The sequence below is a fragment of the Daphnia pulex genome, chromosome 11 (assembly GCF_021134715.1).
Source record: "Daphnia pulex isolate KAP4 chromosome 11, ASM2113471v1".
Classification (NCBI taxonomy): domain Eukaryota; kingdom Metazoa; phylum Arthropoda; class Branchiopoda; order Diplostraca; family Daphniidae; genus Daphnia; species Daphnia pulex.
This window is the reverse complement of record NC_060027.1, coordinates 4,697,009-4,722,699: the sequence shown is the minus strand read 5'-3', so window position 1 is coordinate 4,722,699 and position 25,691 is coordinate 4,697,009. Positions and strand designations below refer to the sequence as shown.

Sequence of the window (25,691 nt, the reverse complement as noted above, 5' to 3'; positions counted from 1 at the left end):
GCAGCAAAATATACGAAGAAGAAGAAAAAAGTCGACGGAAAGTGTCTTTTAGCGTTGCGCTTGCTCGTTTAATTCGACAGCACCCAATACAGCGCTGCCTTTTTTGTCTTTCTAAGCATGTATATAATATGACAAAAATACACATACACAAAATCGTCGTCGTCAGCCTATTTTAATTATATACTATGGAAAATTGAGAGCCTCCGGGGTTTCGAGAGGAGAGCAATATATCGATTGTTTAATTATGTTCAGTTCAAAGTTATCGAAGCTTCATCTTTTTGTGTCGCGATAATTTGCGGCCGGCCGGCTTGGAACACAATAGGACGACCGATTGAACCAGAGCGAACAAAGCCCAAAAGGCCAAGACGGCCAGCAGAGGTAGCAGGACGTTGCCCATGGGTAATCGGTCGAATTGGTGGGCCCAGTAATTGAGCGCTTGCGACCCGCTGGATAGGCCGCACGGAATCTTCAGCACCAACCCCGGCGCCTCTTGCCTGGTCAGAGGATTGCGCGAGCATTCAAACGACTGGGTGGCATTGCCAAAGTCCAGCCTCTGCAGCGCATGGAGCGTCCAGCGCAGAGGCGAAGCGAAACGGAGCCACGAAGTCCACGCATTCATCGTCTGCAGCTGGACGGTAAATCCTGAGCCGAGGGCGGTCAACGTCAAGGCAATTGCGCTGGCCATAGTGGCCACGTGCCTTGATGAGCACAGACTCGTCAGAGCCAGGGTCATGATCCGAACGGCGTAAAGATAAAACATCATGTAACCTGCGAGAGAAAATGAATTTGATCAATACGCCAAATAGGCCAAAATATTGGATAATCATTCGATTTTGAACCAAACATGTTGTACCTATCTCAGTAAACAGGCTCTCTGTTGTGTGGAAACCTGCTAGAGTGAAGGCTGGCAGCAAATAGCCGAGGAAAATGCCTCCGGCAGCCAAGAAACTCGAAGTCGTCTGTATAGCAATCGATGAAGCGAAACAAACATAATTATAGAGTCACGTCGATTCCAATTCCAATATTGCACAATGTGCTTTAGAAAACGGGGACAGAGTGATTGGGAGGCTCTTCACACAATGAGCCAATGGAATCCCCCCCTTTGATAGATTCATTTCATTCTTTTCAAAACTCAATCAGCCGAGCTCGACATGTTTGAATCTTCTTTTCCTCAAAGAAACTCATAGGGGGGATCTTTATTGCGCAGTTCCTAGCGATGTCAATACCGCTCTTGTCTGCAACTCTTTTTGATTAGTTGGAGTGAAGTTCCGAGATGAGAGAGAGAGACACACACAAAGAATGAAGGGGACGGGCGGACGGGCAGGGGGCAGGGTAAATGGACACGGTGGATATTATACCTTGGAAAAGAAGTGAACCCATCGGCCGAAAAGTCGATCCTTGACGTCACGCGCCACCGAGTCGCGCTCCTTCCAGACGTCGCTGATCATCAGCATCAGGGTGGGCCAAATGGCCACCGTTGCGAGGACGTAGTGGAAGGCCAGTCTGTCGTTAATGTCCTCCTGCTCGGCCAGCGTCCCGTGATGAGTTGAGCGCACGTTCCAGAAGATGGCGCCGTGAATGAGAGACATGACGGCGCTCGTGATGAAGACGGACAACCAACGTCGCAAGTTGGTCGGGAAGGTAAACACCAGTGATCGACTACGACAACCGAGTGAATGCACAAAATGGAAATGAATCATTAATTTCCAAAATGGAAAGGATCGATCGATAATACCCTACGAGTACTATCTATAGAAAGCTGTCTAGAAAGCCTCATTAGAATGCCGGAAGCTTATGTTTCAACTTACATCCAGAGAGCGGCAATCTTGAGGAGGAAATTGGCGCGTTTGTTGCGCGGAGGCATTATTCCGGGCGGACCGGGATCGGACAGTGGCTCTTGACGACGACGGAACGTCTCCGCCAAGTGCTCGGCTCGCTGGCTGGACTCGAGAAGAGCCTCGCCCGTCAGGTCGTCCAACGTCACCAAGTCAACTGTATATAGATAGGGATAGAAATAAATTTGGAAAATATATTCCGTCGTCACTGGATATCATCTGGATGTGTGCGGATCAGGTTTTGTTGTTGTGGTTGTATTCAATTACGGTAGTAGTCGGACGGGTTCTTGTAGGCCGGACAGGGAAACTCGATGAAGGCGAAATAGGGAAGCATCTCACGCCTCCGGCCGCAGTACATCATCCGCCCGGAAGAAATGAGCGCCACTCTGGAGAGCATGGTGAAGATTTCGTACGTGGGCGGGTGGATGGTCAGGACCACAATCCTTCCACGTGCCGCCCACTGACGCAGGTACTCGACGAGGAAGAACGTGTCGAAGATGTCCATGCCTTTAGTCGGCTGGTCTAATAGGACCAGATCCGTGTCGAGTAGCAGGTGCGAGGCGACGTTGAGCCGGCGCCGTTCCGACACCGTCAGACGGCCAACGCGCGTATTCCGCACCGGCTCCAGCCCAAGATCCGTAATTAAAGCGTCGATCTATGCAAACATGTTCAAAAACATTTTTCACGAGCGAGTTCATTGAGCCGTGGAAAAATAATGAAAGGGAACGAGGAAAAAAGCAAATATTGAATTTGGTTTCTCAGTTCAAATTGAATCATCGATCTAGCATACAGCCGGTTAGAGTCTATATGCGTAAGCTGTGCTCCTCTAATGTTGTCGGGAATCTTGCATGCAATTTATATTAAAATACTTTTTCCTTTATTTCTCACACGACGTCAATCGATTATGTTTCACGAAGCGGCGCGACGCTATTGGTCTGAGCTGGGAAATGGTACAGACTGGTTGCTGTGTACCCTGTTTCACTATTTCAGTCCGTCTTTGGCTGGTGTGTATATTGTGCGTCACAGATTGCGAAGCTTTGTTGACTGTTGAACTTTTTTGATTTAAAAAAAAACAAACTTTCTTTTACCGCTTATGTAATAGGTGCCGGAAAGGGGGAGAGGACGACTATATGGCCGTCGAAAATGTCAAAGGTTCAATTTTGAATAGAGATAGAGCGGAATAAGAGTCTAGAGAAAAATAAAAGCCTTCACAACTTTCCCCTTTCGCTGTGGCAGCATAACGAAAACGTCCGCCGACATCTATGGTTTCCATAGAAACACAATAAGTTTTAGGAATCTTCGATTGGATATTATATAGACGCTCGCCCAGGACTTCCATCGATGTGTCCCTCCTTATTATTGGAAATCTTATTTGAACGTCTCTTAGTGCTTCAAGTGTCAACTGTGCGTGACATTAGTTTGTTATCACTCGTCAAATCCGTGTCTTTTATGACCCCCGCTGCTCGGGAGCCTGCAGCCAAGCAAAATAGACAGAGAGCCCGCAGAGGCGACTGGCAAAAAGGTTTTCCGCCAACTTTTCCTTTTCCATTTGATCGAGAGTTGTCTACAGTATATAATATGACAAATGCCAATTTCCGTCGCCGGGACTTGGCCGATTCAAAAAGGGACGGTGGATCCAACACATTTAATTCTAATTATTTCTGCCACACGATTTCCTTGGTAACGCTATGGGGTATTAACGGACAGCTGCCAAGTTACTGCAACAACGTGATAAACACAAGAAAACAGATGGCAAACATACAAGAGCAGGGACATGGTTTATAATTATGATGCCAAGCAACAGCCAAAAAAAAAGCCGCTATAACTTAAAAATTTCAAGTATATCCCCAAGTCTAAGGGGTTTGAGTTTTTTACCCTTATATTTTTTTTGCGAGGAATCGCCGTTATTTTATTATTCAGCTGAAAGATTTGCTTTCAAAAAGTTAAATGTGATGATGCGAGGGATATAGTATAGACGTCAGTTGAATTCAAAAGACGCTCGTCTTTCCCCCTTAGTATAGTCTACGTTGAAAACTTGATGGGCCACCAACTTTGAAAAGACGGCAGATGACTAGATGGGGGCTCATTTGGTACCTCAATACGCGCCCGATTCACCCGTCCCGCCAGTCTGATTTCTCTTTCATCTGATTGTCAGTAGCTAGCAGGAGATATCCCAGATTCTCACTCTCGTTTAATGCCACGCTCTCTCTCCCTCTCGCTCGCGATGAAAAGAGATTCGTGACTACACAGTTACAGTGTACGGTCATTAGTTCCTACTTCAAAGGAGAACGTCCCCCGCAAAAAAATAGTGATAAAAATAGCGGAGATTTTCAATTCTTTTGAGCGTACTATAATAATAGTTCTGCTGTGGAAGGCAGTCTGCTAGGCTCCGCACCGAAAATTGGATTTATTCAAATGTCAACTCACTCGGCCTTTGGTGTCGAAATTGCGTGCCGGCCGGCCAGGGGCCTGCAGCAAGGCGGTGAAAAGTAACGTCTGTCGAACTGTCATGTCCGGGCACCAGCGGATGTCTTGTTGCACGTAGGCCAATCGATCCGACAGGCCGGACGCCGTTGTGGTCACGCCATTCACAACCAGATCGCCGCGCACTTTAAAGCCCCACTGCCGTGGTAAATTGGCCAGAATGTCCAGCAAGGCCGTCCCTTCCCGCTCTGTATTAAAAAAACAACCAACCAGAGTCAGTCAATGTAAATCATTTGAATCGACGACCAATAAGATCAATCAATTTTAATCACCTGAGGTCGCCAAAATGCCAAGGATCTCGCCGGCCCTGGCCTCGAAGGAGATGTCGTCCAGCAGGTGGATTCGATTGCGGTTCACTGTCGGCTTGTCGTAGCTGAGTCCACGCACCTGCAAGTGCGGATGCTTGATGTGCGGCTGCTGCTGGTGGGCCATCAGCTCGTCACCGTCGTTACTCCCATCGCCGAACTGCTGCTGCTGCTGGGCAAAGTACTCGTCGCGCGGAAAGTATTTCTCGTTGAGCATGATCTCGTCTCGTTGCGGGTAGACGCTGAATCCGGCTCCCGTGACGCTTCCGACAATGCCAGCACTTCCGGTAGGCAGGCCCTGGATGTGTCGGCTGCGTTGATGCTGACGCGAATGGAACGACAGGTGCGATGGCGTTCCACCACCGCCGCCGCCTCCTCCGCCGCCCATCTTCGAATATTTCGATTGCTGACTGACTGGCCGACTGTGGAGTCCTCCTCCTCCGCCACCACCACCGACGCCGACAAGATGATGACTCGTCGGATCTGGTCTTTGACGGTATCCTTCAGCTAAATAATAAAAAAAAATTGTAAATTACAATCAAATGATCGTTAGCGGTCTCTATTAAAAGTAAAGAAATAAAATTTTGATATCCACGCAGGTATTCTGTGGCGGTGATGTCGCCGGGTTCGGAATTCGTTCCGTTCGGTTAGAGAGCGAATAGAAATTACCAAGAGAAGAATTAAAATGGCATGCGATAATTTAGCTTCATTCTTTTCGGCCGGGAGGTTGGAGGCCACGTATAGTCTACATGGACGTCACGCATTCCAGCGCTCATTTTAAGTTGAGCTGGCTCAGACTGTGCTGGGCCTAGTATCTCATGAGAGAAGGAAGGTAGTGTATAAGAGCAACCATGTCTATTTTGTTTATTGTGCCGAAGCTTCACGAAGGCGGGGCCGGTTAATCTGTACCGCGGGGGCTTCAGCGGCTTCAGCAATCAATGCGGTCGGGATAGCTATTGTTTCCTTAGCTATTTTTACCGTCTGTTACCTTGAACGCACTCACAAAACGAGGAGAACATGAACCGTAAACGAAATAGTAATGTTATGGTATTTACTGTACTCGGGGGAAAAAATATACCCATTAAATCCGTAACAATTGCGACTAACAACTGTAATATAATAACAAACCCTTAAAGGACAAATAACACAAAACGAATCCCGATCTTTTCAGTCATAACAAAACAAGAAAAAAACACACTAGTTTTAGATGTGGATGGGCTATAACGTTTCTGTATTGCCGTGCAACAAGCTGAAATATCCCCGAAACCTACGAAGAATTCTGCGATCTTCGGAAGCCGGATCAACGGAAGCGGCTTTTCCCGGTATAATATCGCACTGCGCACCGCAACAATGGCCGCCGGATTTTTAAACATTTTTTTTTTCTTTTTTTCACCCGCCCCGAATTCTTTTTCTTTTAAGTACATACAGTACATCTTCCTGTTCTCAAGATTTTCCGGATCATCAAGTAAGCCGTACATACAGCGGTTGAGTGCCCGCCCACCCAAAATTGTTTAAATTGAAAGTTTCGTCATTGCGGAAAGGTTATTATTATTTTTTTAAAGACATAATCCGCCAAATGGATTTCATTTCCTGACGTGAAAAGCGTATACGTTATATATAGTATTATACCTGACAAAAGATTGGCTTCGCTGATGCTCTTCATGCGCTGCTCCCGGCTTCTGCTTTTATTTCCGTGTTGTGGCCCATCGGCTGCTGCCGCTCCGTTTGGATTCTGGATGAGGTTTTTGCGGAAGTCTGGATCGCTGCGCGACAGCAGCAGGTTTTTTGAACGCATGACGGGCGAGCCGTCGTTGCTCGAGTCGTAACCGCTCGACTCTTCGCGGCCGGAGCGCGCCACGACTCGCGGCAAACCGAATTTCAGATACGCGTTTGTATTGTGCGCCAGATTTGATTTGGGTCCGCACTTGGGATGGTTCATGATCGAATTGACTAGAGACGAGATAAGATGAAAATTAAATTCGAATTAAATTGGTACAAATCCATTTCCTTTCAAAGCGAATAAAAAATAAATAATTTTACGACAAAAGTTTCAATATTTAACACAAAAAAATATGTTATTAAAAAAATTTTTTCTTTTAAGAACTTGACGTCATCTACCGGTAAGTATCTATGTAGATTTTAGTCCTAGTAGTAGTCCTTACTAGAAGTATTACAGTAAGTTTCCGAGGAATTGAAAAAAGAACTCTTTGGGTAAAGTGAACTATTTTGGACGTCTACTGTTGGCAACCAGGAAACTTGTGGATTTTTAAAATAAATCCAGTTGAGAGAGAAAAGCACAAAGATCTCTGAATTGTGTAGTTATATGATACGTACTAGTTGTGGAGTCGAGTTGAAAATTTCCATAAGGCAAGGGAGCCTTCATGTTGCTGCCGAGCGCCGAGTCGGCGAAATCCGAATTGAGATTTTGCCGATAGATCGACCAGGCGTGTAGATCTTCTGCTGTGTTGTTGGCACGGGAGTTGTTGCTGTTGTCGCCGTAAGCCGTTGGGGTGCTGCTGGATTGCAGCTGGGCGATGGCCGGCACCGAGTACCGTCGTTCACGGCCAGTCATTTCCCACGATTCAGCCATTGTATTTTATGATTTTCTATTATCTGGCCAGAAATGCCTCTCAAACTCTCAGCTGGGATGGGCCGGTCCCAGGAAAATTGGCGCCGTTTGTAGTCGCTTTCCTCCCGTTGAAAGCGACAATTCTTTCGCCCGTTTCTCCGGGTTCCCGTCACGGTGAAATCTAAAACAAAAGAGAGCCAATATCAATTATTCAGTTAGACATAGTTAGTTCCTCCATTCTGGATCAATAATAACTTGTAGACATTCTCTTATTCTCTCCTCCAAACAAAGTGCATCGTTGCTAGTAGTAAACACAAAAGATAAAACGGCAAACAAAAAAAGTGAAAAGAAGGAGAAAGCTTAGTGGGAGGAGTTGGCCGTACTGTTCATTCTCTCTCTCTGCGTGTTCTGTGTGCTCTGTGCGCGCACAATAGGATAATAAGTGTCTTGAGCTGATGGATTAGAAATTTGCTCTGTTGTTACTGTTTGCATTCGGTGTATTTCTCCACTTGGGATAGATCGCGGGGACTCTAATTGGCCAACTGAGATGATGAGAAAGTTCTGCTATACCCCAGACCGCAGGATTGAACTGAACGCCCGATGATTGGCCCCGTTTTCACAATAATTTGTGCGCGGTGCAGGGAAAATTAATAATCGGGTAGTGTCTAGTCTGATAGTCTGATATCTTCACATCACGACTGTCACGGGCCACATCACGCCAGGCATCACGCAGTCACGCCAATCGACTATTGATTAGGCGCGTGCCACAAGAATGGGAAATTAGCGAAATAAAAAAATAAAAATACCTTTAAGACAGAAAAATGAGCCGCGGTCTACATAAGCGCATTAGCATCAAGCCATCAAGCGATAACGTTCTCTGCCCAAAGTAGGTTGTGACGAATTCGATCTACGCTTTTACTTGATTATACTCGTGTGTTAATGTGTAAAGTTAATGACGAAGGGATGAGGATTTCCGCTCAATTAGATCACCCGCCGACCACCTATCGTTTCTGAGCCACTTTGACACATATTTTGATTGTTTGGTTTTTATCGTCAAACTTTCTTTATTATACCTGTACACCAACAAAAGAACTTTCTAATTTGTCAAGCATTCGACGCTCGAATCCTCGAAGCGGAAACAGATGAAACAAAACACAGTGACTGAGCTATTATGCACTTATAGACCCACGTTGTTGCGTTGTGACAGAGGGATGCCAGTAGATTTGGCAATCGGCAAAGAGAAATGAGGTGACGTGTCACGGGAAGTTCCATTTTCTTTTCTCGTTTCCTAGTCTCTCATCATCATCCATCAGCATATAACCCTTTATTTTCTTTTGGCGTACAGTCTGAAAGTCTCTGGCAAGCTTTTCATTCCGGATAATTGCGTCTTTGACGTTTTTTTGGGTTTTTTTTTTTTTTTCGTTTCCGTCTTCGTTGTTTTACTCTTCGTGGTTTGCCGAATGGGGAGAGACTGTTACCTCAGCGACTGTGTCGTCTACCTGGCAATCTCGTTACCCAGACGCCTGTTACGTGCTGCTAGAAAATGTGAGCATATTTCCAGGTCGGCAGTTCACCAGTCTAGATCGCGGGTCGTTAGACTTTGTTTGCACAGTTTCATTTCGATTGCTGCGTTCACAATCCTCTTCCAAGCCCATTCCCAGACATTTTTCTCCGCTGTGTCAGCCTTGAGAAAAGCCAGCTATGGCACACAACAGTCAATGACCTGGCCCGTAAAAATGGCGACAATCACGACACCAATAAGAAAATTTGGAGACAACATAAAACTATTAACAAAAAAACCTGACGCTGTATGGCCTTTGAATAATATTTAGATGTCGAGGAAAAACCGTTGCAACCCGTTTATACTCGCCATTGTACATCTCGTGTCGTAATAATCTACCGTTGGTTAATCTGACACTATGTAGCGGGGTTCGTGAAAGGAATGTGATTCAAACAAAAATGACGGCGACACACTGGTGACAGCTGGCAAATCACAAGGTCTACCTGAGATAGGCGTTGACAGCAGTCACTTGTTCCAACGAGAACGGCCTTCAGGTTAATTACCCCGTCCGCGTTTCAGCTGCAGCGTACCGAGAGAAAGAGAAAAGAACGCATTTTCGTCATAACGACTCGCTACGAAGGTTATACGCGTCCAGCATTCCGGCCTCATTATTTTTTGAGTTCCAAGGACCTCGCCACTCGTCAAGATTGTCGGTCGACTTGAGCGACTCCGCATGGGACAGCAATCAGTCAAATAATTAGCGCCAATAGCGTTCGCAAGACCACGTTTTGAGTCACTGAATACGTAATTTGCTCAACGGCGCATATGCATTTCGCATGTAACTGGAAATCCAAGTGGAAATCTAATAAATTGACGTTATCAACCCATTGTTAAACCAGCGATCCAGACATATATAGACTGGCCAACATAAAAGTAGCAGATATATCAGACATTGTAGACGACAGAAGAAAAAGAAATTGTCCAATTCTTTCTCGAGTTTCCTGGTGTTGTATCTCAAAATGACAGACGATACAGGAACTCGAGCTGTGACTATATGTGAGAAATTCGGCATTTTCCCCACTCCCCTCTGGCTATTAGGAGACGTTTCCTTAACACGCAATAGTGGCACTACACCTCTTGTATACGTATACAAGGGTGCTGGGCCAGCAGATGGCTATTAAAAGCGAATCACGACTTTCTGTTGGCCACAACGCCCGGCCGTTTAATGAGCAAACTGGCTGCTACCACTCGTGAGGCAGCTGGCAGCTGCAGCAGTTCCTCTATATTAGATATCATTCCTGTTCCTTTAGCCCATGAAGCTATAAAAACAAATGAAATAAAACAAGCCCAAACCAACATAAAAAAACTTACTTGGAAAAAGCCAATCGCCTGTGACTGTTTTGGGCTCGGGGGTCGTTGGCGACAAGAAGAACAATATATTGAAAAGAATGTGGAGTTCGTCGAGTTTTCCCGGCCGACTGTTGAATTATGAAGCAGCCGAAAAGAATGGAAAAATCAGCCAAACTTTTGGTTGTCACGAAGAAATTGGAATTCTTGAGCGTTTGAAAAGGGAAGAAGAAGAAAACACGGTTCGCACTTGGCGCCCAATCGCGACTGCTTCTGAGCAGAGGGTTCTATACTACACACGTTCACGCGTACACACGCCGGAGGAATGTTTGGAAGCCACGAAAAAATACAAAACTCCCACGCTCGTCAACTTGTTCTATAGTGCACACTCAAAATCTCACTTGCCAAACAACAGACGAACTAATACTTCACACTGTTCAAAAGACTAAACCAAACTGGGCAGGGAAGAATAGCAACAACAGCTGGCGAATTCTCAAATCAAATAACGACTGTCACAGTAGTCACACCGGTACAGGTGGCAGTCAACTGAAAGGCCCAAGCCGAGAGCAGCTCGGCAACACGTGCAACGTAGAGAGTTTGATTATAGACTTTGCAGAGGTGATTTTTCTTGGCTACGCTCTCTACGAGCTTGTTTAGCTGGATGCCGGGGCTGCTCAGGGCCAAGTCAACCGAAAGGCCACACAATGGAGAGAGAGACGGATATGAAAAAATGGGGGACGGAAACAAGCGAAGAAATAACGCAATTCAACTAAGAAGAAGAGAAACCGCCATCAGTTATATGTTCGTGTAGGTATATGGTCCCGTGCAGCAGTAGGGCGACTGAATAATAATGCAAGAGGCAATCGGTGATGTCATGACGGACACTGGACACAGAGGACGACACTTTTGATGCGGAACGAAATGGCCAAGGCAGGAGGAAATCACACGCTAATGGAATTGTCGGACGAAAACGGATATGATTATTTCAAGAAGATTTTGACTTTGAACGAATAAGTAGCAGCCGAGACTTGGTAACGTCGCTATGGCGCGTTGTGTACGGCCCACCACTCGTTCAGGTTTGATCATCACAAGTGAAAATCGAGCCGAAAAGGGGGAAAGAAGAAGAAGAAGATGGAGATGAAAAGTAGGAAAGGTATAAGAAAATAAGCACAAAACAAAATGGAAGACCAATTTCGCCCTGAGGCGCTCTTTTGCCGTGAGCTGAGAAGAGCCCAGGTGCCCAGGTATATAGTGAATGAAGGAGGAGCGCCGAGGATAGATTGGGGAAGGGTCCGTGTTGGATGGAGCGGATGGCTGGCGCTGACTGGAACAACAACCGGTAGAAAAAAGAAGAAGAAAGAATAAAGGAAAAAAATAATAACAACAGTTGTCTTTTCCTCTATCACTTTTTCCAGCTCTCGCTCGGTTTACCAAAATGGCAGGTGGTCGACGACGACGATGCGAGGAGAACGGGTTATAAAAACTAACCACCGGTTTGCTGAACCGACTCTCTTATTTTGGAACGCGAAAAAGGAAAGGGGGGAGTATTTTAGAAAAAAAAAAGGGCTACAGGTAGAGGCGGGATTTAAAGAAAACGAGAATGAATAAAGACGGAAGGTGCAAATAACTTCAAAAATGAAATAAAAATTTAGTTTCGAAAAGGTGGGCTCACACACAACCCTGCGGGTCCAACAAAAGAACTTACTATTGCTAGACACAGGCCCTGTGGACTTGCACACACGCATATATATGCACTTCACCTTTCCATATTCTATGCACACGCAGTGCATTGCTCCCTTTCTAACATATAGTCAGGTAGCATGTAAAAGTATGTCTGTGGGAGACCCGACCTGAGCGAAGAGGGTTGACGTCAAGATGACCAGTCAGAACAAGATACCTGTTTTCTCCCAATCAAATTTAAAAAAAAGGACCGTTGTTTGCTCATCACTTCACCAGTTTGTACACAGGTAAAACCAGAAAAAAAAGATGAACCATCAGAAAATGATTTCGAAAGTCAAAAAAAGCCAATTTTCGACTTGTCTTATTTGTTATTCAAACCAGCGGAAATTCCGTTTTGCATGTGTACACCTGAAAGAGAAAGGTATATTAGGCTGTGTAGATTATTATTCACATGCCTCACCCAAGTCGTAGTATACCAAGTTTATGGGCTTTTTGGTGAAGGTTGCAGCTCAGTATGGCTCCTGTGACGGCGCTCGTTCCCACCAGCCAGCTAGCCACATTCACGCTATCTCGCATGCGAAATGCCATTAAAGAGTTTTCAACTCTGGCGCGATTACCTCATTCGCAAGGATTTCAGCATATGTGCATTCTCCATCTCTCTTATTTCTTTTGAATAAAACATTTCAGAAAACACCTATGAGGCTATGAACGATTACACACGTTTATACAGTATTTTTAGAATTTCAAATTTCTCCAGAATAAGAAAAAGAAAAAAATTTGGGAAATGTGAATAGCAACACGTTAATGGCCGGAAGGGTATCTTAACAATTTTTCATTCGATTGTAATTCATTCTGGTTGTTGTTTGGACCAGGTTTGGACGTATGTTGTGCTGTGCAAAGGGGGAAACGAGTCCTGGACAATAACGACGTTGAGCGGCTGGGGGTAAAAGTCGGAGGAATGCGATGTCGACAGCCCGAGCTAGCAGCAGCAGCAGCCAGACATCGTGCGAAACAATGCGGGCGCTGCTCACGAACCGCTTCCGGCGTCCAAACTCGTACGAGAGAGTTGTATTAGTGACTTCATCTCAACATTCGACTCACAGCAACCAAAAAAAAAAATGAGCAACGAAATTTTTGAAATTGAAAATTCGCGGAATAAAAGTTCAGAAAAACAAAAATTGGATATGGTAAAGTTTTAATGTATTTTTTTCTTTTCTTTTTCTGACTTGTTATTGGAATTCTTTCGGAGTAGTCAGCCAAGACGTGGGAAAGCGGGAGAATGTATGTAGGGATTGAAGAAGGAGGTTGAACAAAATAAATGGAAGACGATGAAAGTTTTGGGGGGGCTAAAGACAAAAATGAATATAAAGAGAAAAGAGGCAAGCAGCAGGAGCACAGCAGCAGGAATTATATACTGTACGGCATCTGGCCTACACCGGATGTGGGTGCGATCCGAAGGACCCCGCGCCAACAAAAAAAACTGGAAAAAAACCTGAGCAGGTAGAAATAGAAGAGTGGGAGGGAACAACACTGTCGTGCCGTTATAGTAGCAATGGTTGTGAAAAAGGAAAAAAATAGAGAAGAAGTTTGGAAGAAAAAAAAAAGAGGAAGATGAAAAAGAAGAAAATGAAGGAATAGAAGGAAAAAGAAGAAAGGCAAGAGAACCCCCGACGGCCACCAACAGCCCGAGCACTAGCTGACAGTCGCTTGCTCGTTATAGTACATCGCTGGTGTTTGTGTGAGAATCTCTCCTATTCGTTTCTTCTCATTCCACGAGTTTTGTGCAGCAACTATCAAGATCCGCTCGACAGAGGATTCTTCACACACGCAAGAGAGGGTACAAGGTAAGAACCGAAAAAGAGAAGTTATATACCATCAAGTAGTAGTAGTTTCAATCTGGACGGTATAGACGTCAGACGACTGCTGGTTATATATTCCGTAATACATTTATTACGACGAGGTACCTCCGAGAGTAAAATCTTAGACAGGAGATCAGATTATAGTCTTCCGCCGTCCGATTAGGACCTGTAGAGCTCATCGCTTATTTGATCACATCAATTTCTTGATTGTTTCTTTCAAGTTGTCCTCAGCTTGCGGACGAGTATATAGGAAATGTCACGACTCCACGTTACCAACGACTACGTGCTGGAACTCAACAATGTCTACCACGCCGGCCAGGTAAAAGGAAAAAAAATTTGCACTTTTCTTTTCATCACAAAATAAGCATCAAATAAAATAACCGTATGTTTTTTATTTTTTCATCCTTCTCGAAATTATACAATAACAGATGGAGGCATCAACCTGTTTGGAGAAGATGGTCGGCAATAGCTCCGTGGGCGTCGTGTTGAAGGACGTCTCAGTTGAAGTGCATGGCGGTGAATTGATGGCCGTCCTCGGCTCCAAAGGTATATTAATATTATAACATATTCGATATATTGTAGAGATGTGCGTTCGGTTGGGGAGAAGCCTTCGGATAGTCTCTAGAGAGCTGGTGCGTCGTATATCTTGCATAATGATATTGGAAGATCGTCGCTGTTTATTCTTGGAAAAAGCCTCTGCAATTCCCGCTCGTCGCTACGTAATGATGATCGAAATAGCCTTCAGGCGTTTCATGACGATTACCTCTCGCCCCCGGTTTCGGTCTGTTTGCTTTCTGTCGGTACCTTATAACCAACTCGACGATCATAAAAGAAAGTGCACTCAAAGGATCAAACGAGAGAGAAAAAATAAGAAATTGAGGAATAATTTCAACTGCTAGAAACCAGAGATGGTTAATGCGCATTGTTACAAGTGGAGAAAACAGAGGAAAGGGAGTTGGGTATTATTACATCATTTTAAACGATGAAGAATGGGTCTGATTGAGTGAAACCGAAGAATGGCCGATAATGATGTTCAAACAATATATTTTGTTTTTATATTAAAGATTGTTTTTTCCCTCCATTTTTGGACACAGGTAGCGGCAAGAAGACACTGCTGGACGTGATCGCCCGCAGGGCCCAGGGACCCACTCGCGGACAAATCCTGTTGAACGGAGTAAGATGATTCCCCGATGTGCTATTGATTTCACGGAGCCCTGCTCATCATGTCACTTTCATTTACGTCTCAACAGGTTCCCATGTCGATGCGGTTATTCCAGGACAGCTGCGCTTACGTCGGACGGAAATGCCATCTACTGGAAGGACTTACCACCAAACAGACTCTCTACTACGCCGCTCATCTAACGATCGGTACGAGAAAATCATTCACGCCAGTGCTCTAATCATTTTAATAATTACACACCAAGGGGCTCCCAACACAAATTTACCTTCCAATGTTTGACTTTGACAAAGAAAAGTCAATTAATCAAAAAGCGGAAAATAGAATAGAAAGTTGCCATGAATTGCGAAATTGCGGACCCCTTGCCTAATTGTTGCTAGAATGAATTAAAAAACAAAGCAATCATCATCAGTAGCAGTATAATATTAAAATTATGCTAACCGTAATAAGGGCTGATTATGAGTATACTCAATAGAATTTGGTCTTTCGTTAATATTAATTTCCGTTGATTTGATTGACTTGTTAGGTTCCAAAGTGTCGAGTTATGTCAAGTCGACTCGCGTCAAACAAGTTATGGCCGACCTTGCGCTCGTTCACGTCGCCAATCACGGAGTCCACTTTCTCAACCAGAGTGAATACAGAAGACTTGCCATCGGCATTCAATTGGTATGCACTTGGTTGAAACCGAAAGAAGATTTTTTTCAAAAAAGTTAAACCAGTTTCATTTCCTCACCAAATTCATTTGATTTTATGTTTTTTAAATCAAAATTTTCCAGTTACGAGATCCAGTCGTCATCTTGCTGGACGAACCCACCAGCGATCTGGACCCGTTACACACCTACATGGTGGTCTCCATTTTGTCGAATCACGCCAAAAAGTACAACCGCATCGTGGTGCTGAGCACGGAGAAGCCCCGTTCGGACATCTTCCCGTTCCTGGACCGAGTGACTTACCTGTGCCTGGGCGACGTCGTCTACACGGGCGCCACTCGGATGATGCTCGACTATTTCCGCCATCTGGGATTCCCTTGCCCGGAGCTGGAAAACCCGCTCATGTTCTATCTGTGCCTGTCGACGGTGGACCGGAGGAGCCAGGAGCGATTTCTCGAGTCCAGCAACCAAATCGCGGCCCTGGTCGACAAGTTCCGCCTGGACGGGCGCCCGTTTCGCAAGTGCGCCGTCTCCTACGCCGACCACGTCATGGAAACGGAACACCGGCTGCCGCTAACGGCCTACGGACGGCCCACCACCACACAAGTCTTGACCAATCTCATGTCCCGCGAGTGGGCCGTTTTGTGGAATTGCGGGTCGCCCATCGGGCGGAGTCACTTCTTCCTCCGGCTCCTTCTCCTGCCCGTCTTCTTCTTCCTGCTCTGGATCTTCTACTACGACCTGCCGCTCAACCAACAGTCCTACGCCTCCCGCAACGGCCTGCTCTACAGCTGCCTGGCTGGCACCATGTTCCTCTCGGTCGCTTCCACCGTGGCCGTCCACCCGGCCCTGCGGACCCGCTACTACCAAGAGTCGCGGGACGGCTTCTATTTCGGCCCGTCTTTCATCCTGGCCCGCAGTTTGGCCTCGTTGCCTCTGTCGGTGATGACCGTGGCGGCCGCCTCTGCCATCATCTATTTCGGCATGCCCATCTCGACCAATCCGTTCCAGTACCTTCTGTTCGGGTCCACCCTCTGGGCCGTCCACTACTTCATGGAACAGCAGACGATGGCCCTGTTGATGCTGGTCAAAAGCTCCTTCAACGCCGCCCTCACTTCGCTCTTCCTCGGCATCGTCTATCTCAACGTCGGCAGCGCCATGGTCCGTGCCATTCCCGGCCTGCCCGACTATCTCTACTACCTGACTTACGTCACACAGTCGCGCTACGCCGCCGCCGTTCTCAACGAGCAGCACTTCCGCAACTTCTCTTCCTTGCCGTCCGTCTTGAACGCAACCTTATCCATACCCTGTCCTTCCGGAACCACCTTCTCCAATTACGGTAATCCAATAGCCGCTAATGTTTTTTGTGCATCCGGTTTATTCGTTTTTGGAAATAGTTTGAATAATTCCGACTTATTTTGTTTTAATTAATTAAATTAGGTTGCCGATATTCCAACGGAACTCATTATCTGATGGAGCGCTACCACCTGACGCATCCGCCTTATGACGACGATTTGCGTTTCTGGTTGAATTTCGGACTCAACTTCCTATTCACCGGCGCCATGTTCTTCGCCAACATCATTTTGCATATTGTGCCGTTACCGGCTTTCGTCAAATCGAAATTCCGCGGTTGATTCCGTCTTTATTTGATTTTTCACATAATCACGTTATACAACGATCCCCCCCCCCCATCGAATATTATACCCGTTTTGAATCTATACCGCTCCTTTTCGACGTGTAAAGTATTTACTGTATAAAATTACCTGTACGTTTATGAATATATTATTATACACCTACGTTATAAAATTTTGATTGCCGTGTCGTTTTTCAATATATATACAGGAAATTACAAGACAATTCTTTGTATTTCAAACTGGTATACAGTATATAAGTTGAAAACGAAAGAAATGAAACGAAAAAAACAGAAAACAGGATATTAAAAAAAAACAAGTATTAAACGGGGTGGAAATAACACATAAAAGACATATGTTTATAGAAACATTCTTTTGCGCCCAGATGTCACCGCTTCAAATTCTCACGCACACATTCGTTTTTTCGATATATAAGAACATTTTTTCATGAATGTTAATTTCTTCTTCTGTATAATCTTAAGAAAACGCTAGATTGCACATTGCAGCAGTTTAGTATATATGGTAAATAACACCTATATAACTGGACTTGGATGATGTTGGAATGGTGATTTAGCATTTCTATTCTTTTGCCTTTTCACTTCTTCCAAGAATTAAAGGAATAGCATCAGTCGACGAAACATGTTACGCACGCATACCGCACTCACTCACACATGTTTTTTTTTCTCCAAAGAATACGGTACCTACATATTGTTTAGCATTTCAAAAGAGAAAAGCTCATGTTATTATATATTTCTATTTGCATCAAAGTATCAACCCAAGGAAATAGCTTTTTTTTTTTTTAATTCTAGACCTCCGGCGGATGCTCTACTCTTGCCATAGGCATATCATATATATATAGTTATTGTTAGCGGGGGCTCATTATTGTTAAGTATATAATAGAAATCTGAAACGGACAAATGACGACTACGCAGGAAGGTATAAGAATATTAAAATAATACGAGAGCCAAGAAAGATGAACGCATTCAAATCCTAATTCCTAGGTATTAATTACAGGAACAAGTGGCATTTAAAAAAAAAGAAAACAATGGGGCGTCGGTAGGTTAGGAAAGGATGACGACATTATTAGCCTGGAAGTCGAAGATGTTCTCATTATTTGGTTCTTTTTTCAAAATTATTTTTCCTTCTCGATTTTTTTTTCTTGATTTTTTAATTTTTCTTCATTTTTTGTTTTCATCGTTCGATTCATTTCCTTAATCTGCCGGCTTTTGCGTCCGTAATGGCGCCCCACAGTTCGAAAATGAAGTCGTCAGTGAAGCCGAAAGCTTCCAGGTCGGAATTGTCGATGGCCTCGGCGAAATCCATTGTGTTTGTCTTCTCCTGGCCCATCTCCCATATTTGGGTTGCTATTCACGTGAAACAATAGACTCTCGTCATTACAACTTTCATTGGCTCTTTAACCAAATTAATGAATTATTACCTAGGTCCGCATCGTTGATACCCATGAAACTCTCCAAAAGACTGTTGATTTTTTCGACGGCTGCTTCCACTACGCTGTCCGGCTGTACGTAAAACATAGAAATACAAAAAAATAAAATAAAAATATGTAAGAAATGCAGTGACGTTTTCAAGTGTCATTCAACCGCATCCTTTCAAATGATTGGAGACTCGCTAGAATAATTTTATCGATTTGTGTTTGGTTAGCGACCGATGATTTTTCTCTTTTTTTTCCATGTATCTAGTCTATTCCGATTGCCCTCAACAGCCGCAAAAGAGCCTTTGGGAAATTCGAATTTTGTTTTTCTTCTTTACTACACGTAATAGTTCTCGTCTCCTTCCTTCCAATTCCGGAAAGGAAAACCGCAACTCTTCCGTCCGCCACTGGTAGTCGCACCTTAAAAGTCTAGTATCACCTTCATTCTCTTGTTGTCTATAGCTCGTTTTCATTCCTCATTTCTCCTCTTTCATCGTTCTTTAGCTCCCGGTCAAAAAGGAAAAAATACAAAGAAGAAGAAGAAGAAGAAAGAGAAATGAGTACGTTAACACAATAGCAATAGCCCAGAATTATAATTGGTGGATAACAAGAAAAACCTGCGTGAAGGCCACGGTTGAAAGTATCTTTGGTCTATACCACCCTCTGAGGGGTCTGTTATTACAGCTTACGTATATTATTTTCTTTTTCTCTTTAATAAAGGATGACCAACAAATCACAGTCCGATATTCTCTCTTTTCCCTTTGTATAGGCATCGTGACATCATACGTTTATCATTCCAGGTATAAGCTAAAGAATAAAAAATAATACGAACGGAATATGATATACTTACAGCTTCTTCGACACGAGCCGGTCCGTTGGCACGCAGACGCAGCGTTTCTTTGCCAGAACCGTATGATTTCTTGGCCGTACCGGGATTCGTCCTCGGCCCAATGTTGGCTATTTTTTGGTTGTTGTTTAGAAATTCATGTGATTCGGCATTCCAGATGAGAGGCGAAATAGAAGAAGAAGAAGAAAAAATATGTTAAAAAAACATACAAGGAAAAAAAGATGCAATCTCAAATTAGAAGATGGTGGTGAGCTATTTTTATACATCACAACAAAAAGAACGGGATTCTTTTTTGGAAAAAAGGAGCTCTTACAGAATCCGGCTTGAAGGGGTTCGACGAGCCGCATGATGAACGTGGTGCCTTTCGGGATGTCCTTAAGCATCTTGGCCACTTCGTAGTGTCGGCAACCCACCAGACTGGTTTGATCGATACGCTCGATGTGGTCACCGACCTTTGTTGAAAAGAAAACATTTAGACACTTTGAATCTGAATGGAAGAAGTGTCTAATCTATTTGTTGGGAAAGGTTTCCGTTTTTTTTTTATTGGGAGCTCGGCCATTATGTCAGCGAATGAATGGCCAACTGGCAAATTTCAGAAGTGGATAATCTGTCGCCAGTCGACTCAACAACTGCGAAACATTCTTGCATGCCCCGACAAACAGCTGTTTTGGCTGAAAGGTATTCTTAACATCCAACAGCCATATAAGGAACGTCTAGTATAAGCTAGTCGACAGTTTCAACAGGTATATATAACGGATCGGATCTCAAATAGCCAACCCATTTTTGTCGAAATGTAACAAAAAATTGAAAACAAAAAAATTCAACGTCCCCCAACAACTGTGTCCAGATTTTTCCATAAGAAAAGTATTCCGGCTAAAGCAAAAGGATGTGACGTAATGGCAAATAATAGACTCGATCTGTAGATCCCCGAATGTCATCACCTTCACATTTTTCCTGTAGTTGGACAAACACTTTATGACATTAAACCTTGGGAAATGGAAGACAATTATAAACTGATAAAAGAATCCCCGTCTCACCGACTGATAAGACGAAGACGATCTTTATGACCTTTAACGACATTCTAGACCCTCGTTCAACTGAATCAAATCAAAATTCAAGAGACCTTTGAGACTAACAACGTGATCTTCCCTGTAAAATCGTCATTCAAAAACATTTCCACTTTTTTGTTTTTTTAAATATCCGAAATAACTCACGTTGATGTATTTCATCCTATCGATGATGCTTCCTTCTTTGATACGTTTGATGAAAGCGTAGCCGGCTCCGTTGTCTGTGATGGTCAGTCCGAGAGCATCTTCGCTCTTGGTAATTTCAATCTCCTTTGGTCGCCCTTTAAAAGAAATGCAAATGAATTGATAATCAGATTCACCTGAACTCAACAACTTCAATCATTGTCATACCTTTCCTGTGTGCGAATATAAAGTCGTCGAGCCCGATTTGTCCACCCAGCAACTTGTTCATGTCGACTTTGTGGGTGTTGAGCGTGCAGAACAAAATCTGTCCAAATATTACGCAGAGCGCAACAGCAATTATTATTATTTGAGAAAAAAAAGAAACATCACTCGTGCGCCAACCGGTATTCTCTCTCGTGAGAGCACGCGGGATTCTTTTTGTATTATTATTACGTGTTACAAAATTCAGTGACCCAAATGCCACCCTTCCTTCAGGCTAATTGAATTATACATCTACAGGTAGACGAACGCGGAGACCAGATTTCCAGTTATTCCCTATACAAAAAGCGTGTGCTGGTAGTCTGTCGAAATGTCTCCCCCGGTTAATTTATGCGTAATATGGAAGGAAGAAGACAGAAAGGGGGGGGGGGGGGGGAAGGAAGAGACGAAATCCACCGACAGCGCCGGGCCCGTCGAGTTCAATCAAATGCGAAATGGGAATTTGAGAAGAAGGTAATACTAATAAGCAATTCGGGGCGAACGCGGGCCGAGTTTTTTCATGGAACCGTCCCACGATCGTACGTGGGTGGAACGAACTGGAGACACAAATGGGGTGGGAGCAGCTCAGAAGCCACTGGAAAGCGGAAGAAGACCCGTGCGTAGTTAAACACATTTGTATTATTAAAGAAGCCCCTTTTGTGTATAGGCCCGAACCCCATCGTCTATAGTATTGAGGCAAAGAAAACGGTCGTAGACTTTAGCTGGAAATCTATTTATTTTTCTGTCTGCGTTTTATGTCCGTAGGAGGTATAGAACGGGCCATTATTGACCATTTGAAAAAGGGAAAATATATTCTTGGCTACAAATTTCTCTCTTCGTGTATATGGTACAGATGAGTTAACCTCCAGAAAGTGTTGAATTGCTGTCGGCATTTTTTTATTTTTTAAGACAGCATCTCTCAGATTCCCTTCCAGGTCTTTTCCTCGACTGGATTCAAGCCGACGGGCAACTGGGCAAAAGAGGGGCTTAACTCAGTTATTATTCATCTTCCTTCATTCGTCTGACCGTCACGGCATCTCACGTTTAAACACAGTCCGAGAGACCCTCCTCGTCATCCGCCCAAAAAGAACTCGGAAAAATAATTTCCCCCCGCTGCCGGCTTCTCATTCCCATCTCTCCGCAAACCTACGACGATAATACTGATGAGATAACCAACGTTATTAAGCATCCATAAACCGTCAAAAAATATATATACGGCAGATAAGATTTTCCTGTGACGTCTGCCAACAAATATGCGGCCGCGATCACCGCCCGGCTTATTAGATATAATAAATAATTATGATTCCGGGTTGCGCAGCAAAAGAATAAGGAAAAGGTCAATTCAAAAATGGCGCGCGGCCAGAGAGGGTGACTCATCATACTTCGGACGGTTGGATGTCGTAGCACTCGGCGATCTTCTCGTAGAGCTCCTTGACGTTGGTGAAGCCCGAGATGAGTCCGGTGGGCGACCCGTGGGCCTGCTGACAGTGGAAGACCAATTTGGGTTGCGTGACTTTGGCTGCCGCGGCCGCCGACGAGGCGGCGCTACTGTTGCCGCCCGGCGCCGAGTGCTGAGACTGCTGCTGGTGCTGGTGACGTGACGGCGTCGACGGCATCGAGTGGTGCCCGTTAGTGGGTATGGGAGGCAGTGGGTGATGCGGATGGCGTCCACCGCCACTGCCACTCATCGCCGTCTCCTCCATCATGGACGACGGTCCGTTGCTCCCGCTGTTGTGGTGATGATCCGTTTCGCCCGTCATGTGACTGACCGGCTTGCGTTTCTTCGAGAAGAGCGACATGCTGGCCGAATGTCGATTGCAAGTTGAACTCCTTTTCACTCTCTCTGGATATCGCCCAAAAGTGATAATGTTATATAATCGTCTTGTTTTGTTTGACTTTGGCGATTCGACCCGCTGAGCCGCAAAACCGAAATCGGAAAATCACCTCCTCTGAAAAACCTGTCGCGATAAATAAAATGAAAATGAATGGAATTAATTCCTTCCGTTTCTTTTGAAAAATTGGGAACATGGGTGATGGGCGAACAAAAGGCGAAGCGTTGAGATATGGCAGACGGAACAAGCGAGCATGAAGACGGAACTGCATGTAGGCATAAAGACCGAAACCGTTTCGAGTTCGTTCACTCGAATTGATTTTCAGAATCGGGAATGAAGAAGAATGAAACACAATCACCTCAATGAGCGCACACCTCAACGAATCGATTTTAACGTGCAATAATAAACACCTTTTGATGGTTGGAAATAGTCAATCATGCCTTTCTTTTTCTTTTTTGTTTGCTGATCGAACTCAAATAATAGGAATATAAGGATAAAAGGAACGACAGACTTGATCAATTCGAATGTAGCAAACAGCTTTTGGTTCAATTGAGTTTGTAGGCAATGGCCCAGATAGGCTGGGAATGGTTCCTCGCGTCCCACAAACCGTTTAACAAACATTTCGGATACAAGCGCAGCAGTAGAAAAAAAAAAACGAGTTAACTTATTTCTCTCTTTGAAAAAGAAAAAATGGCACGTGTGTAACTTAAAAAATAAAATGTGTCTGCAAGGAGAAGAACAAGGGCGACAAAGAGCTGGACACAACAGCAACTCACCTGGACTATGGAATGATCTAGAGAAACACAAGAAAATAAGGCAAGCAAAGCTGCTCACTGTTCACTCGTATCTCTGTGTGTGTGGGTAGACCTGGAACACCTGTCGCACAATTTCGAGTTGGAATAAAAAAAAAACACTAGCGCACACACACGGGGAGAGACACACACTCACACACAGCACAGAACTGTTAGGAATGAAAAACCCCCAGCCGCTGGGGTTGACCAACCAACACGAAACGAATGGAAATAAACCTCGATCAAATATAGATAGAACTCGGAATGAATAGAGTTTTGCAGGTGTGTCTATATGCGACTTAGATATTCCAAAACTGTTATCAGCTGGCCAGAAAAAACTGATGATTCAATTCGACAAATGAAATCAAAAGGCACTGACGAAAAACGGACGAAAAGGCGATGAATACTCGACACTTTGGAGGTGGTCACACAAAAACGTTCAACTATGGAAACCAGTCCGTCATGACACTGAGCCGGAGTTGAGCTTGACTGGCCTGCCCTTGTCTTAGCTGATTTTTCCAGGGCCGCCCAAATGGAGATAAACAAAAAAATATCAAAAGGCCAACGAAGCGCAGCAGTTTCACGCTGGCACAAAGTCTAAAACGAGAACAAACCGGCGAGATTACATTGACGCAGGATCAAGCCGATAGGTCGTGCGTGGCTGTTGAGATAGAGATGGCGAGCTTTGGAAAATAATGACGTGAGGTGGGATGGAAAGAAAAAGAAAAGAACTGGGCAAACAACCGCACACGGAAAAAAGAAGGCACACGGCGAGCGATAAGGTTGTCGAGCCGAATCGGCCGGGATCCGCTGACGCACTGAACAAATCTAGGCGGACCGAGAGAAAAGAGAGAAGAGAAGAGAGAAGAGAGAAAGAAAGAAAAAGAGGGACCATAGGAAAGGATGGATTATCAAAAGAGAATACAACAACACCCAACACACATAGCGCAGAGAGAGAGAGAAAATGGTTTGGGCCAGCTGATGGGGCTGGCCGCCTCCTACTTTATTCCGTTGCATGCACACGGTTGCGCTACCTGCCGGGGGGATGACGAGAACACCATGCGCAAGCGGCGGCGGGGGCTATGGCTCACGCGCGTTCGTTTACACCGCAGTCAACGCTGACGGATGGAAAGGAGAAGAGGGGGAAATAAGAAATAACGAAAACAAAAAGGAATCAAAAGGAATGGAGGAATGGAGGGAATAGAAGGATGATGTACAGAGGCGAGCCAGTCAGCCAGTAGACCGTGACAGGTGGGCAGCAGTGTGGCTAGCGATGAACGGTTAGTACCACTCGACTCACCTGCAGTCGGTTGCCCCCTAACTCGTTTCCATCCAGCCCCTCCAGCTGGAGCTCCGCGGTGCGCTGGCTATACTAGCCTACTACTACTATTTTACATTATGTATTCACACATCACGGCCGCCTCTATTTGGCCAATCTCTGCCAATCCCCCTGTCATATGGAACAACTGTCTGGTCTGGTATTCCACACACACACACCATTACTGTTGTTGTATTGACTAGATCATTCACGTGTCGATTGCCGAATCGACACGAACCGGAAATCATCAAGTCACGAATCATTCACTTGAACAAAAGAGGAGCTAGACTTTTTATTTTTTTATTTCGTATAGGACGATCGAATTGAAAATAAAACATTCGTCAACCATAAAATCATTTGCATTCCTTTGATTATCAGCTTATCAGATCAAGAGGCCTATTGAAAATACATTTCAATAGTCAAATGAAACTGTCCCGATTTTTTTTTTAAATATGCAACACATTTCGTGCCATGGCTCATTTTAATTTGGCGTTGCCACTGCCATGGGAGTGAGTGTAACATTATATAGTCTGTCATATTGAATTCGAAACCGTGAAAATCTAGAAAAAAGAGTGTATAGTTGCTACCGAGCGCGAGCCCCTTTGCTTCTCTGTTTGGATGTTACAAGTGGTATAACTATACCTGTGTGTGACTGTTGTGTGTAGCACAGAAATTCCCTCCAGAAAAAGGCTCTGCATATATACACATTGAACGGAGAGAGTTCCGCTCGACTGCCACGGCCAGACTCGGCTGGATGTTGAAAAAAAAAATTTTTTTTGGAAGTCTGAAAAAAAAAGTAGTTAATAATAGACAACACAAAAGAAGGTGAAAGAAAAAGAAAAATATCTTGTTTCTAAGAAGACGGGCGCGACATGGTGCGGAATTGTTTGGCTCAGGGCTCACTCGGCTTCTTTTCATTCCGCCTTCTTTTCCCACCACCGTTCCAGCAGCAGACTCCAGCCAAACATCACCAATCTGAGCTACC

The 25,691-nt window shown here is 44.6% G+C and overlaps 3 protein-coding genes across 5 annotated transcripts; 1 reads left to right on the top strand and 2 right to left on the bottom strand.

Annotated features, from left to right (window-relative positions):
- Positions 1-42: 42 nt before the first annotated feature.
- Positions 43-11,521, bottom strand: LOC124207687 (ATP-binding cassette sub-family G member 8-like). The gene is made up of 10 exons (XM_046605258.1): positions 10,066-11,521; positions 6,959-7,374; positions 6,254-6,574; positions 4,592-5,131; positions 4,263-4,507; positions 2,103-2,490; positions 1,809-1,992; positions 1,359-1,659; positions 854-959; positions 43-768 (listed from the first exon to the last, which is right to left on the bottom strand). Exons 2-10 carry the CDS (start codon positions 7,212-7,214, stop codon positions 260-262), a joined length of 2,850 nt encoding a protein of 949 aa, XP_046461214.1. The 5' UTR covers positions 7,215-7,374; positions 10,066-11,521; the 3' UTR covers positions 43-259.
- Positions 11,522-13,405: 1,884 nt separating this feature from the next.
- Positions 13,406-17,219, top strand: LOC124207689 (ATP-binding cassette sub-family G member 5-like). Of its 2 annotated transcripts, none has more exons than XM_046605259.1 (8): positions 13,406-13,565; positions 13,802-13,899; positions 14,009-14,126; positions 14,675-14,754; positions 14,831-14,948; positions 15,284-15,423; positions 15,534-16,746; positions 16,848-17,219. In XM_046605259.1, the coding sequence occupies exons 2-8, from the start codon at positions 13,834-13,836 to the stop codon at positions 17,039-17,041; spliced, it is 1,929 nt and encodes a 642-aa protein (XP_046461215.1). In that variant the 5' UTR covers positions 13,406-13,565; positions 13,802-13,833; the 3' UTR covers positions 17,042-17,219. The 2 variants fall into 2 exon arrangements, with proteins under 2 accessions (XP_046461215.1, XP_046461216.1); XM_046605260.1 differs by having other exon boundaries at positions 13,411-13,563; positions 13,798-13,899.
- A 505-nt stretch (positions 17,220-17,724) lies between these two features.
- On the bottom strand, positions 17,725-24,308 carry LOC124207691 (PDZ domain-containing protein GIPC3-like). Of its 2 annotated transcripts, none has more exons than XM_046605263.1 (8): positions 23,374-24,308; positions 22,148-22,723; positions 20,736-20,832; positions 20,532-20,665; positions 19,631-19,769; positions 19,321-19,427; positions 18,477-18,558; positions 17,725-18,402 (listed from the first exon to the last, which is right to left on the bottom strand). In XM_046605263.1, exons 2-8 carry the CDS (start codon positions 22,562-22,564, stop codon positions 18,242-18,244), a joined length of 1,137 nt encoding a protein of 378 aa, XP_046461219.1. In that variant the 5' UTR covers positions 22,565-22,723; positions 23,374-24,308; the 3' UTR covers positions 17,725-18,241. The 2 variants fall into 2 exon arrangements, with proteins under 2 accessions (XP_046461219.1, XP_046461220.1); XM_046605264.1 differs by having other exon boundaries at positions 23,432-24,221.
- Positions 24,309-25,691: the final 1,383 nt, after the last annotated feature.

Excerpts from the sequence above, each read along its gene's own strand:
- LOC124207687 (XM_046605258.1), bottom strand. The coding sequence starts at position 7,214 with ATGGCTGAATCGTGGGAAATGACTGGCCGTGAACGACGGTACTCGGTG. Across the intron at positions 5,132-6,253 it reads CGAAGCCAATCTTTTGTCAG|CTGAAGGATACCGTCAAAGA; the intron begins GTATAATACTAT and ends TTTATTATTTAG. Across the intron at positions 4,508-4,591 it reads TGGCATTTTGGCGACCTCAG|AGCGGGAAGGGACGGCCTTG; the intron begins GTGATTAAAATT and ends TTTTTAATACAG.
- LOC124207691 (XM_046605263.1), bottom strand. The coding sequence starts at position 22,564 with ATGTCGCTCTTCTCGAAGAAACGCAAGCCGGTCAGTCACATGACGGGC. Across the intron at positions 20,833-22,147 it reads ACGACATCCAACCGTCCGAA|ATTTTGTTCTGCACGCTCAA; the intron begins GTATGATGAGTC and ends ATATTTGGACAG. Across the intron at positions 19,428-19,630 it reads ACCCCTTCAAGCCGGATTCT|CCAACATTGGGCCGAGGACG; the intron begins GTAAGAGCTCCT and ends ACCAAAAAATAG.
- LOC124207689 (XM_046605259.1), top strand. The coding sequence starts at position 13,834 with ATGTCACGACTCCACGTTACCAACGACTACGTGCTGGAACTCAACAAT. Across the intron at positions 14,949-15,283 it reads CGCCGCTCATCTAACGATCG|GTTCCAAAGTGTCGAGTTAT; the intron begins GTACGAGAAAAT and ends TTGACTTGTTAG. Across the intron at positions 16,747-16,847 it reads AACCACCTTCTCCAATTACG|GTTGCCGATATTCCAACGGA; the intron begins GTAATCCAATAG and ends TAATTAAATTAG.